We start from the raw sequence: 13,966 nt of genomic DNA, 5'->3' as shown, positions 1-13,966 counted from the left end.
AACTAGGATGGAAACCTGTTGTATGTGAACAAAGTTGGCCTTTATAGTAGTGGTCATTGTAGTGAAATTCTCTTAAACACAGGTACAGTTATTGTATCTGTATAAATCATTGATCTTATAAGAAACACTGAGAAATTGTGAGAAAACGTTTTCTACTCAGAAATATTTTAAGGCACTGGAATTTTATATGGAAGCTTCCTATCCTAAAATGTTACTTTTTAATTATGGTTATTGCTTTGTATTTTTGTGCTTAAATTTTTGGTAATTCTCATTTGTGTAATTTTCAGACTTCAGCTCTGTTTATGATGCAGATGGAAACCTGTATGCACATAAATATTGCCATGTTCCTGCAGACTGGCCAGAGCCGCTGGTGGTGTATGGCTGGGATCTGCAGCATTCACACTGATGAACATGTGTGTGATGTAGAGACCTTGGATACAGGGGACAGGTTGTCAAGCTTGTATTCAAAGCAGTGTGCATGCAAAAGACAAGGAAAAATATGCAGCAATAAACCCCCTACCTATCCATAATAGTTTCAAATTTGTTTTGTAGCATTTCCAATTAATAAAACAATTTCTTGCCAACTGCCATGTAAATACCACCTCATCTGTACCATTTCATGCGTACAGACCAAAGCTACAGTTCTATGTTGCACTGAGTTACAAGACTGAACAGAAGCCAAAGCAGGAAGTGATTATGGCTAAGAAGCTGATGCTGATTGAAAATGTGTGATGCTGTGGAGGAAATATCAGACAATAGAACCTCAGTCAGTTTGGAAACAGATTTCAAAAACAGCACATTAGGATGTAAACAGTCAATAGGACTGGGGCCAGCCTTTCTCCTAACAATCGCATCATTAGCAGTAGGAGCGTGCAGAACGATTTCTATGATTAAAGTGCAAGTGCAAAATCCATGAACATGTGTGCTCATCAATGCTGAACGGAAACAGCCTTCTTGCTTTTTGCTGTGTTTCTTCTACAGGTTGTCCTAACTCATCCTGGATATGAGTCAGGCATAAATGCAGTCTAAATCTAGGAAGTGCAAATGGTCAAGGACTTTGAAAAGAAAGGCTTAACATTATTTTGTGTAACTAATAAGTTAGGATCACTCTGGAATTACGCTGCTGATTTTCAAGACAGCTTCATTAAAAAGTCATCAGCTCACATTCAATTAAAATAGGATCCAAGTGGAAACAGATAAGAAATGGAACAGAGTGATTGTTATAATTTAAGTGATGATCATTATGTGGCTGAAGGGGACAGTTTCCTGATTTGTCTAGAGACTAGTTTAACTTCTTGCATAATTTATAACATCCATGAAGTAATTTTGAGTTTTATGCTGTAACTTGATTTCACCCTTTTACGGAAGTCCAGCCAATGCAGAAAGGAGTAAGAAAGGCAAACATTAATATGTTTGCATGTATCCATTTCATTTATGGATAAGACATGTATAATGTTTTATAACTAAACTGTATGTGTCAATAGTTTTTTCTAATTGTACTTTTTCTGAGTTTCAACAGTAAAGTGCAGATGGCAGCAAAATGGCCCTTAGCTAAAAGGGAATTACCAGGCTACCATACTGTTAATGGCACTCTTCAACATACAGGTATGTCTGAGCAATGCCCTCCATTGTCTTGGGTCTTTAACCAGCAGAGTGTTAGTTATGAAGTACTGAAATGCTCTCTGCCATGGGCCACCTGAGCCTTAGTAATTTAATGAAGCAACAAACTTCTAAGAGGACAAAGCTTCTACTGTAGGACACATTTGCCTGGCCTCTGGCTGTTAAGATCTGACCAGTTATTAAAACTATTACAAACAAGCCTCTGCCTGACTAAAGGGGCAAGTGAGACAATATGCCAAAGGCATTAGTACGGATTTTTATTTAACAGTAAATGTGAGGTAGAGAGAGATAGGAAAAAGACAAGTGGAGGAGGAGAGGGAGAGAAGGGAGAAAGAGAGACTGAGAAACAGAATAAACATCAGAAGTATCACCATAGGTTCCAATGACAGGTTCTCTTGTCTTGTTGGTGGTTGCAGTCCTGTTGATGTGGTGGTTGCAGACTGTATCCATCAAGAGGGGCGGAAAGAGCCCACAAAAGAGCCCACCAGGTCCATGGGGCTTATATTAGCTAAGTCTAGGTGGAAAGGCCCCTGTAATTCCCCTGGATGATGTAGTAGTGGATCATGGGACATTCCATAAGGTGTTGCAGCAGTCTCTTACCCATTATAGCTCAATCAGCTGAGATAAAAACCTTCATCCTATAGTACTTCAGAGGGGAGTTCTCACAGCTGAGCCATTATGTAAGAGAAGATACTGGCATGGTAAGAAGGACTATCCCACTTTGCAGGATTTGCCTCTTATCAGCCTCTTCCCTTATCTGGGAACCCTGTTTGTAGCTTCAGGTGTGCACATCCACCTGCAGCGGGGAGGCCGCTCTGTGCATCACTAGCCAAGCACCCAGCTGATTGTTTGAGCCAGTCCAGTCTCTTGGAGCACCTGGGCAGTTCCTGAAAATGGTCCAGTGTTTGAGTCATTCCTCTGTAGCAGGCCAGTCTCTTACAGCAGGACAGGCAAGGTGCATTTGTGTGCACAGGAGAGCTCTGGAGAGTTCTATGAGCAGGGAAGGGGTGGAAAGCAGTGTCAAGAGGAGGAACAATAAAACAAAGCCATGTTCTAGACTGCAAAGTTTATTAAATATCAAGGTCAATTAAATACACGGTAATAGCTTCACAAAAATGTATTAATATAAAAAGGAAGAGTGGTACAGCAGCATTTAATGCTTTTCAATCCTAAAAATTCTTTCAGTCTTGTTTCATCTCAGTACAATCATTCTTACTTTTCCAGAACTGGGACTTCATTCTTTACTCTGTTGGTGACTTTTGCAGGTGGGAAATGACAACACACATCTTAATTAAAAACCAGTAACTCCCTGAAATAAATAAAACTGCTTATGTGGCTGCTATCATTTTTCCACTACATCTGGGCTACAGATACTATATCATCAGCTGCTAGCAGCAACAGAAAGATTTGGTATCCTATCACACAAGTTCTAGAGAGTACTGAGGAAAATTGTTAATATTAATGTTCCTTTTTTACCCCTCCCACTGGAAGTGTACCATATGTATTTAAGCAAGAGCTGCAAAAATCTGAAACTCCAGCAATTCTTAATACAGAAATCAACATTAATACCATGAGAAGTACTAAGTTTGAATACCCTCATGATATTCAAGCATATTGTGACTGTGACTGATCATGAGGCCAGGTTGCCCATGGAGGCTTTGGAGTTTCCATTTTTAAAGCAATTTAAAAACCAACATAGATCTGGTCCTCCTGGAGCAGGAGGGCTAAAACAAAAATCCTTCAGAGGTCCCTTCCAACCGCACTCATTCTGTGATACAAAATAAAAATATCAAAAAGACCATAAAACAACTCTTGGCACTACTACACACTCACAGTCATTTTAAACTTAAAGTGACAACAATGTAAAGTGCCCTTTTCTCCAGCTTGAACACCACTATAAGTTAATGAGCAGAACTTAGTCACTGCATCAGGACTGAAGCACTGGGCTCAAAGAACATCAAATGATGTCCTAAGCATTGAAATAATACTGGAGAACTTTAAACACATTGAGTGAAAGGATAAAACAGAACAAAGGGAATGCTTTGTTAAAACACAGAACATGAATAATGCAACATAATGAAGCTACTGTAAGAGGAAACATTTCTGACAGTTTTGTCAAGCTCAAGAATCCATATCAGTCAATCTTCTGGTCAGAAAAAATGGATGTGGTTCTTACTATGAGTGCAAAAAAAGTCAGCTAAAACCCAACAGATGAGTGCACTGTGCTTGACAGCCAAGTAATAGACTTATATACTCAGACTGCAATGAACAAATTTTCACATCTGAATGGGGTAAAAGGGAAACCATAGATGTGCTTTCTAAAAAAGCAAAAAATGTTCAGAGCCTTTCCACAGCATTTCATTCAAATCATGTAATTTTTGGTTAAAACATCACGGTACTCTTCTATTGCTCTGCAAAGGGGATCCTGGTCCACATGAAGGTTTTTGGAAGATTCGGTACAACCAGTTTCAAGTTCAGCAGTGGCTGTGGGGAAAAAGAGATGAGATTCTTTATGTTACTTCTACAGCAGACAGGGAGAAATAAGGCACTGTAAGAGTCAAGAGTCTGCAATCCTGAACAAGACTTCAAAAATTCCAAGGACACCTAACCAGGGACAAGCTGGGCAAATAGGAAGAAACAGATTTTGTGCACACATGCTTATCAGTCAACAGCATTTCTAAAGCTAGTGACAGACATTCCAGAGGCTACACACTGAACATCTTGCGGGACTCCACACAACTCCAGTGGCCCTTAGCAGTGCTTCTTAATGTAGCCCCTGCAGAGCTCTTCAGTCTGAAGTCTTTGCTTTCCTTAAACGTTCAAAGCTGTACTTTATTGGAACACTACAACTACACAGCTGCAGTCCCTGCAGAGCAGTGACTCTGGAGGACCAGCTATCATGTAACAAGTGGATTTCCTCTTTGGAAGCCTGGCCTCAAGTTACAGAGTGTGTTTGAGGCTCCACGTTGCAGGCATTGAACTCATGTTTGCCTAAGCACTATTGAACAATCTCTTCCTAAAGAAATGTGGTCTTTTATTCCTGATCATGTTCTTCTTACTTGTTCAAAACAAGATTGACTGCAACACCTAAGCTACAAAGACAAGCCATGCATCATAGCAAGAAAAATCAAGATCGAACAGCAGAGAATATGTATGATATGGTTCAGTACTGAATGCAACCCATGAACAGGGAAGAAAGGGATGGCTGAAGTCTATAATGATCTGTAAAAAATCTGGGGGCTTCTTTGATGTTTTTGCTGGAGATTAACTCCAGTGAATAGCAGCTTCATCTTAAGCCAAGTGTTTCTGTGTGGAGCAGTGGATGAATTTTCTTTCTGCTTGTTTTTTCCTAGGCAAGTGCATAACATTCTATGCAGTATTTTGGGAAGCAGGAATTTTTCACATTCAAGTCGAAACTGGAGAGCTTGCAGAACAAAATCTCTGTGCTTAGCAGAGTAAGTTGAAAGTAGTATCTTGAAAGCTGTCAAGACTTAGAAACAATCACCTTTTTCCTTAATAACACTTCAAATGTAATGACACATTACCTTCTTTCAGTTCCTTAGTGATTTTTTCATCCAGTTCCTGTCGTACCTAGAATTATGCATCAAATATACAGTTAAGTCATAATATGACCCAAATGTAACTGCTAAAACTCCTAAAACATTCTTACACCCCACAGACAACGTGATAAAAGCTAAAAATATCATCCCAAATAGAGCTGATGGCCAAGAAGATGCCAAAGGCCCTGGACCACCTGAGCTATGTGGAAAGGCTGAGAGAGCTGTGCCTGTTTCTTTCCTGGAGTAGACAAAGCTCAGGCCACCTTGTCTGTGTGTATTAACTACCAGGGGGATGGAGCAACAGAGATGGAGCTGAACTCTTCTTAGTGGTGCCAAAAGAACAACTTCCCCCAAGACTCAAGTTTTTTTCAAGTGTGTTAAAAAAGCAAATACATGGATTTCTCTGAAAAGGAAGGAAAAGGCCTTTGAATAAAAATACACCTTTGAGGACTGACAATGTCCCCACCATCCTCCTGCCCCTCCTGCATGAAATACCAAGGCCTGAACAACAGGCCCTAATGAGGCCTAAACAATAGGCCCAGAACCAAAGTTGACCTTAGATGAACCTTCCAACCAAATGTTATCTATATATATATCTGCTTATTAACAAAGTATTGTTAAATGTGTGCATTTATTGGCAAAACATGTATTTACCTTTCCAGATCTAGAAACTAGATAAGACCACATCTGGCCTAACCAAGGAGGTATAGGATCAAAGACAACTCCCTTGGTTCCTCCTTGAGCCCTGGCCAGGCTCTGGGAGAAAGCCAACAGGCTGAAATTACACATTATGTCAGATTGTTTGTTTAACAGTATAAAAGCTGGGCTATTTTCACAGCAAAGTTGGGGGAGCCTGATAGCCTGCAAGGTGGATGCACCACAGGAGTTCCCAGTTACCTTGGTTCTCCATTCCTTCACTGTGACACCTTCCCCTGACAGCTGAGGTATCTCAGACTTGGATTATGGCAAAGTACTGGAGTAACTAGTGATGTATCTTCCTTTATCACTAAAGGCATTCTTTTGTAGTAATCACTGGGTGCATTGCTTAGCTTATCCTTTATAATTATTTGCTAATGATTATATGCTTTGCTTAGCTGAGCATATCCTTCCAGAATTCTCTGCAGTTTTACATTATAGTAAATTCCACTATTGCTCAAGTCAGTGTCTGTGTCCTGAGCAGGTACATCTCACATCTTAGCTCTTCAGGCAATAACATACTGGGTCACTTGCAGCAGTCACCATCTTAGTAACTCTATTTCAGGTTGTGATGTTAACTTACTTACCCATGGACCTTCTTGAGCACAGAGTAAGTTGGACCCTCTAAGATACCATGAGATGATACTCAGGAACTCAACTAGGATCTCAACTGCAGAGCAATACTGCTACTGCACACACAACTGCTGTTGATACCCAGAACTTTTTGTCTGTCAGAACAGGCAAGGGCGGTAAAAAGACTTCTCCTCTAGTTTAACCAAGTTCCATCAGAAGAGGTGAAATCCATACATACGGTGCCATCTTACAGAAGCTGAACTACCACAGAAGCCATAACTTCACAAAGACATAAAGCAAGCACTCGGCAGCAAGTCAGATTTTACTCAAGTAAAATCAGCAAATTCAACGTTTGGTTTAGGCCAATGTGAGGCATCAGTAAGTTTGAATCAAAACCTAGCAGCATAAATAGACAAAACATTTGCAATAGCACCCAAGGTTAAACAGTATGGGCTACAAACCTTGTCACATATCTGGCTGCAGAGAAGAGAGAGATTTTTTGATTAAGGATCTGAAGGAATAAAAACAGTCTTAAGTTCAAAGGTCTTCACTGAGACACAAGAACATGGCCTACATGTACATGAGGCAAGGAAAAAAGCTCACAATAGAAACACCACTAAAATACAAGAAGGCTTTTCGAAAATGAAACCAGAAAAGGAATAGAAGTTGAGAGAGAGCATAGGAGCTGACATTTCCTCTCTAACATTAAGTAGGGAAACTGGTTTCATAAATCCACCAATTCACACTGGTTGCAACTAGCAGAGTTCACTATTCTTTTCCACATTCACTTGCAGCAGCTTTTGGCACAGCTGTTAGGATGGAAGCTTGACAGTTTGTAAATACAAGTGGCCTTGAGTCCCAAAATCTTCTTGCAATACTTGCAGCAGACAGACATTCCCTGCCTTGGGCTATGCACTACATTTCTAAAATCTGGTATACAGACAACTAACAGTACTTCCTACTCAAGACTCAGAGAGGGAAGACCATATTTTAAGACTTCCTGAATGAACACTGAGGTACTTGAGGCTACAGGTGGTGCCATGACAGTTTCAGTTCCCTAACTGGTGATTTTAGAAAGACTTCTCACAATAGAATGTGCAGCTCAATTTAGTATGAAGGCAGATAAATTCACAGCAGGAAATCTAAGTCCCAGACACCACCCTTCTGCTTTCATTGAGAGAAATCTGGCATGCTGAGATTTCCATTTTTCTCTTAAAAGAACCTGGTTGACACAGTAAGAAATAGGTAAGTTTTCTGTGGGCATAGCAGTTGTTTGACTTGCCCTTATTCAAGGAAGAAAACTTCAGAGTTTGATACAATATTAGAGCTCAAAGGGAATCCTAAGAAGACAATCTGTGTATGGTGAGAGTGAATTATCCTTAGCTCCCCTGGTGATGACAACCATAGGTTGTGATCAAGAGCAGAGAGAACTTCATGGGATTAAGTTGTACCAACAAAACTGCACTAGGAAGGAACAATGTTAGAATAGAAGAAAGTCCCCAAATTAAGAAGAAAATACTAGACATCAGTAATTGAAGACTGGGAAAACGTCAATACATAATTGTTCAACAACTTCCTTGAGAGTATGCTTAAAAGCTGTGAGACACACATGCTCTGGACAAAATTCTGTGGTGGTCTTGAAGTCAGGACATTGAGAGACAACAGTATCACCATTCTCAGATATAAAGCAGACTTGTCTTGGAATAGGCTCAAATGTTTTTCACAAGTGGATTTAGAAGCATTTTTCAAAAAAACATTGAAGAGGCTGACACTACAGTTTGAACTATACATCTTATTTATTAGCAGCTGTATAAAACAATGAGCCACAAAGTAGCCAGGAGAAAAATTTAATTTCTGTAATTAAATTTCCTTACTTAGGGGAAGGCAGCAAATTGAGGAAACTGAGATTCTCAGAGAGTTACAATGTCTTCTGGAAAATGAAAAGCACTACCTGAAAACTGCTGCTGTAATTGAGTTTTAAGAAGTACCAAGTACTCCCACTTTCTTTCCCTTCACTGTGTTTTCCTTGTTCTTCTCCAAAAAGCCACAATTGTTAAGCTTTTCCTTTTAACCTAGGGCAGCTTTTTTTTGCCTAGAAGACGAATGGTTTCCTCTTTTGCCTTTTTTTTAATGTCTTGCTCCCATCTCTCTCTTGTTCTATGCTCTCTATCCCTCCCTCCCCTCCCTCCTCTTTATTTCCCTTTCGCAGTGGGTCCCTGAATTTTCCTTCCTTTCTAGTGCTTGCATGCAGAATAGCCCCTGCAGACTATACAGTACTAATGTCCTCATGAGTTCTTCCAGTAATGTCTGTCCACCTCTCTGCCCTCAAAAGATCATTCACGGCTACACAGAGAAGTTCATCTCTGTAACTGCCACAGCTACGCACTTCCTATGCTGCTTTGGCCCCACCTGTTCTCTTTGGCTTGATTTGTAGAACAGGTGCTCTATGTAGACACATGGTTTAAATGGGTTCTTTCCAACAAGGGGGGGACCATCAAACTGAGATGGACTTAAAGGTGATCAAATACTTGTCACATTCCCTTGATAACAGAGTACAATGACTCAACAGAGCAGCTTGGCCATGTTACGTGTGTCTCTCACCAATTGCAACTATTGGTGTGGGGCTTTCATGGTATAATGTTCAGTCTTCTGTGACAGATGTGCTATCACAGTGACTGCTAATTATAAGGCATACTTGGACCAGAGGTATTGCAGAGGTTGCAGCATTGCTGTAAAACCAGAAAGCTGTGAAGACTTGCCAAAGAGTAGGTTATTTTATTATTTTGTACATATTTTACAAGAACAAACGTCTCCTATGTGTAGCATCTGTTCTGCACTGAAGTTTAAGAGCAAAGTTATGCCATCCCATTCATAAAATCCTATTTTTGAAGCATCCTTTTGTTGGCATTAACATACTAACACAAGTTCTGTGAAGAAACTTCTGGAGTGAAGATCAAGGAAGAAGAAAAAAGTGTTTCAGATGTCTGACTGGATTTATCACTCAATGTGATGTTAGCCATTTTAAACAGGTTAGCCAAACCATATTGAAATTTCATGAGCTTAGCTGGGAACTCCCTATGCCACAGTACTCCTTGTCACAATTTTTCTTGTAAAATAATGTCATTAAATACTTTATGGCCTTTAACCCCCTTGAAAATTTTTACAACCCTAATGACCAAGAATCTTCAGCCTTACAACATACAGCAGTGCACTGTTCTGAGGATTTGCTGTTGCTTTGGCCCATTAGACAATATGGCATGGAACAATACTTCAGGCTAAAAGGGAACCTTGCATGGCTACTCTTCAGCAGGAGTCAAGAAAGTTATTTCAAAATGCTTACCTTGGCCACAAAGGCTGCAACCCTATTTCTCGAGGATAATGTGTTCTCTGCTGGGGTGAAGAAGCTTCCTCCTAGACTGAGACTTCTGCTCAGTCCCAAATTGTTGCCAAGATGTCCCAGTGCACTTGAATACAGAACTGGAGTTGCAGCCAGACCTCCACTGACAATGCTGCTTGTGAGTAACGATTTGCTTTTATGGCGCTCCCGTAGGAGCTTAGCATTGGCTTCTTCAAGTCTCTCATTAGCTCTGAAACATTTGAAAACACACAAAAAGTTACCTTTGGTAATAACACTTTCCCAAAGTTACTCTTCAGGTCCTAACTATTATTTAACTTCTGAGATGAAGAGCCTCCCAAAGTAGTATATCATTTGACCTGAGCTTGTTTGGAGGGCCTGTTTCTAAGACGTCACACGAGGTGCAAGGAGCAGCATCACCAATGCTTAGGACTGCTCAACATGAGGGCTTCAAAGCCTTCTGTGAAAGCCATGTGTTTACATGGTTTACCTTCTGGAAGGTACGTCACCTCTGAAACAACTCTGGGCTGAATCCCCCTTCCCAAGGAAAGCTCAAAGCTTAGAGCCACTGCTTAAACAGAAGCAAAAAAAGATAATTTCTATTTTTTCTTCACAGAACAGAAATCTGTTCTCTGAGAGGCCTACCCTTATTCAAAAAATAAAGGACATGAAATTCATGTTTCTCTGTTGTACAGAGAATGAGATTATAGAGACTGGCAAAAAAAGCTGCCACTTAAAACAACATCAACTTGAAAAGTCTCCTGTTAATGCCATGATCAGTTGTGTTCCTGCTGAAACACTAAAGAGAAATGGAGGCCTGCTAAACGTTTGTTTTCCCACACACGTCATCATAGGCTTTCAACGCTGGCCAGGTGCAGAAGAATTAACAAGAAATATGCATAAGGAAAAAGAAGTCTTTTATTACCAGTCCAAAAAAAGGACAGACTTACCTTTCCAATTTCTTTGCTAGGCATCGTCTAGTTTTCATTTCCTCCAGATATAGCTCCTTGTACTTTTCCACTTCTGCCTGTACACATTCTTTTGGAAAAGTACTGTCTTGTTGAGTATTTTTTATCTTCTCCAATTCACATTCAAGATCTCTAATTCTGTCTTTTAGCTGGTTTCTCAGAGAAGCATGATGACTTGCTCTGATGTGTTCTAGTCTGTCCTGGGAGGCTGCCTGTGCCTGAAGGAGACAGTGCACCTTCAACCACCACAAAGAAAAAGAGAACTCTCCCCACCTGTCAATTGCATGTACTCAAGGTCATGGGCCCTCCTTGGCTTAGAGAGACAGCTGCACCTCCTCACTACCATCAGCAGTTAAGGCAGAACCCTGGAGCTACCACTAGGGTAAATAATTCTCTTCACTCAGGACAAAGCCCAAATCAGAACCACTATTCAAAGCCACTAATGCAAGGGCATTATCTCTGTAGGACAGGGCATAGAGGACAGGATTCCTCAAAGACCTTAGCAGGATGCCTCACCTCCTCTCAATCTCCACACCTACAACTTCAGTCACTTGTTTCCTGAGCACCCTCCCCCACACAAGGACAAAACCAGACTTGTAGGTCTGGCCATGACAGCTGGAAGGTGCAAAACCACTTCAAGCATGAACAGGGAGAAGCAGACCAGCAGAGACAGCCCCAAGCACTGCAAAATGAAAACTTACCTTGGGCAAGCCTTTGATTGAGGGACCTGCCAGCAAATTACACACTCTAGGAGCACTCTTGCTCACCATATGCCCTTCTCCCACTGACCTTCAGCACAGACACAAGTACAGTGCTAACACACAGAATCAGGTACCAAAAGCAAAACACTAAAAAAATGGCAACCACAACCAAAGTCTACAGAGACGTGTCAGAAAGTCACTCACCTGCAAAAACAGATTGACTTCTTGTAGTTTTTGTCTTATTTCTTGGCCTGCTCGTTCATCAACCTCTCTTTTATATTGTTCTATTTGGCTGTGATCCACCATGTTAGTCTCCAAGTGATGTTGGAGTTTTGCCACTTCTTCTTTCAGCTGGCATTTGCTCTTCTCCAGTTTTTCACAGTTCCCATGCAGGGTAGATAGCTCTTCACGCAAATCCCGGTTTTGGGCTTCTAGCTGCATGCTTTTTTTAGACTCCATGTCCAGCTGCTGGGAAAGTTCAGCAACCTGTATTGGCGGGGGGGGGGGGGGGGGTGGGGAGGGGAGAGAGGGGGAAATGAAAAGAAACCCAAAGGCATCTAAAAGCAGTGAATTCTGTTAAAATTGATAAAGGGGTTGTTCATGGAGACTGTATTTATCATCTGTATATTCAGCCTTGACCCTCACCCATGGACATGATGTCCTGGGAGGACAGCAGAAATGCCCATCCCTAAGGCCCAGCCTGAGGATCTGCACTCTTGGCTGACCCTGCCTGCTGTCACTGGACCTTCTCTGTTCTTCTTGGTGAGTTCCTGTGGGATGGCTCCTTGGCCCACAAGGTCACGGACCCTGCCAGCCTTGCTGCCACTCTTGGCTTGCCCTTCCTCTGCATGACAGTCTGCCCTTCTGGTGCCATTGCAGATGCTGCTTTGCATTTAAGGACTGCATCTTTACCCATAAGGACAGCTACATCAGTTATTATAGTCACCTGCTTCTCTAACAGTAGAAAAACCATTGAGAGAGACCAATGAAATGTAAAATATAGCCAAGGAAAGCAAATCATCAACATGACAAGAAATACAGGCAAAGCTTCACACAGGTTTGAAAAGAAGTAATACCACAACCAAACAAACCCCAAATTAAGCAAAGCTCACCTTTGTTTTCAATCTATCAACTTCACTGACCATTTCAGAATATCTGCTCTTCATTTCTCCCTTCAAATTAAGCTGCGACTCCATTTCTCTCTCCTCATACACTTTTATTTTCTTCGTAGCTCTACTGAGAAGTCTCTTCAACCTAAATAGCAAATCAGTTTGGAAAACACAGGAACAAGCAACCTTTTCCATATGCTCTCCAGTAAGGCGTGCAGACATAGTTTTCTTATCTTTAACATACTTGAAAGTATCAGGAATTGCTGATAAAAAACCTGCTCTTCTTGTGCCACAAATCAGCTGGCACATCCAAATTTCAGCTGAAAAGACAAACTGAAGATTTCCTTCCCCACCCCTGGAGAACTGCAGGGCAACCTGGATTAGCAATTCCTCTTGCAGCTATAAGTATAGGCTCATGCACAGATGTACCTTGCAGGAACTAATACGAGACCCTAGTTTGCTTTCAGAGTATGTGTGAGAGTATTCTTATATTCCAGTTCAATAAAACTGGACTTCTCTTCAGGGATATCTCTTCACCATATCAAAAAGTCATACCTTTTAAAGTCTTTTTGCAATTCTAAGTTTCGTCTCATTTCTTGGTCCAGACGGAGTTCAACTGGGCGTTTTAACTCTATCAGTTTCTTCACTTTCTTTCTTTCACTCTCACACTTTCAAAACAGAAAAGACACATGACACACACAACACATAAGAACAAGAGCTATGTGCAATATGTATCCGTAGTGTTCTCCATGGAGAAGCTGCAATCCATCTCCATCTTTTAGCCAAGTTACACATTAGGTTTCACAGCAAACTGGGCCAATATTGAACAGCAGAAATAGATGCCTCCCCTTAAACAAGGCGGAAAAGATGCTGGACTTCTTTCAAGAGTTCTCAACTCATAGTAAGATTATTTAGGTATGCTTATCACGGTAGAATACAAATTAATCTAAAGCTTTTATGGGATCTTTTCTGATAAGCAGGCAGAGGAATTTGATCTTTGGGAATTTTTTCAATATACTAATCCCTTCCACCTCTTATTTGTAGCTACTTACTTATGTGCTAGTTGCTTTGCATTTCCTTTATTCCTCTACAGACAAAGAGGGAAAGACTGCTTCTTTGCAACTGTCAGTCATTTCTTGTTTCCCAAGCACTAGTTCATTTCCCCAGAATTCCTTCACTATGTTTTTCTGCAAGGCTTTTAAACATCCAGCACACTGAAAACATGCTGCTGCTCCTCCCTGCACTGCACCGGAAAAATAAAATACTTCAATCCTGCCCAGAAAACAAGGGGTCAGAAGATGGCCAGAAGGAACCCAAGAAAGAACTGGGGAACTGCAGCCCTGCTTGATGTGCTTAACTGATGCAAACCATACTGGGAGCTCTT

General features: G+C 41.0%; 1 protein-coding gene across 8 annotated transcripts in view; it reads right to left on the bottom strand.

The window, feature by feature from the left end:
• Window positions 1–2,671: 2,671 nt before the first annotated feature.
• ANKRD26 (ankyrin repeat domain containing 26) overlaps window positions 2,672–13,966 on the bottom strand; it is a 48,500-nt gene continuing 37,205 nt past the window's right edge. For all 8 annotated transcript variants that reach the window (XM_021553498.2, XM_021553490.3, XM_021553491.3 and 5 more), the window contains 7 exons: window positions 13,138–13,250; window positions 12,586–12,727; window positions 11,678–11,959; window positions 10,755–10,990; window positions 9,790–10,036; window positions 5,166–5,211; window positions 2,672–4,104 (listed from right to left, as the gene is read on the bottom strand). In XM_021553498.2, the coding sequence (XP_021409173.2) occupies window positions 3,983–4,104; window positions 5,166–5,211; window positions 9,790–10,036; window positions 10,755–10,990; window positions 11,678–11,959; window positions 12,586–12,727; window positions 13,138–13,250 (1,188 nt within the window). In that variant the 3' untranslated portion in view covers window positions 2,672–3,982. The remainder of the gene's footprint in view (window positions 4,105–5,165; window positions 5,212–9,789; window positions 10,037–10,754; window positions 10,991–11,677; window positions 11,960–12,585; window positions 12,728–13,137; window positions 13,251–13,966) is intronic.

The sequence above is a fragment of the Lonchura striata genome, chromosome 5 (genome assembly GCF_046129695.1).
Source record: "Lonchura striata isolate bLonStr1 chromosome 5, bLonStr1.mat, whole genome shotgun sequence".
Taxonomy (NCBI): Eukaryota; Metazoa; Chordata; class Aves; order Passeriformes; family Estrildidae; genus Lonchura; species Lonchura striata.
The sequence above is the reverse complement of the archived record's forward strand: the minus strand, read 5'-3'. Positions and strand labels throughout refer to the sequence as shown.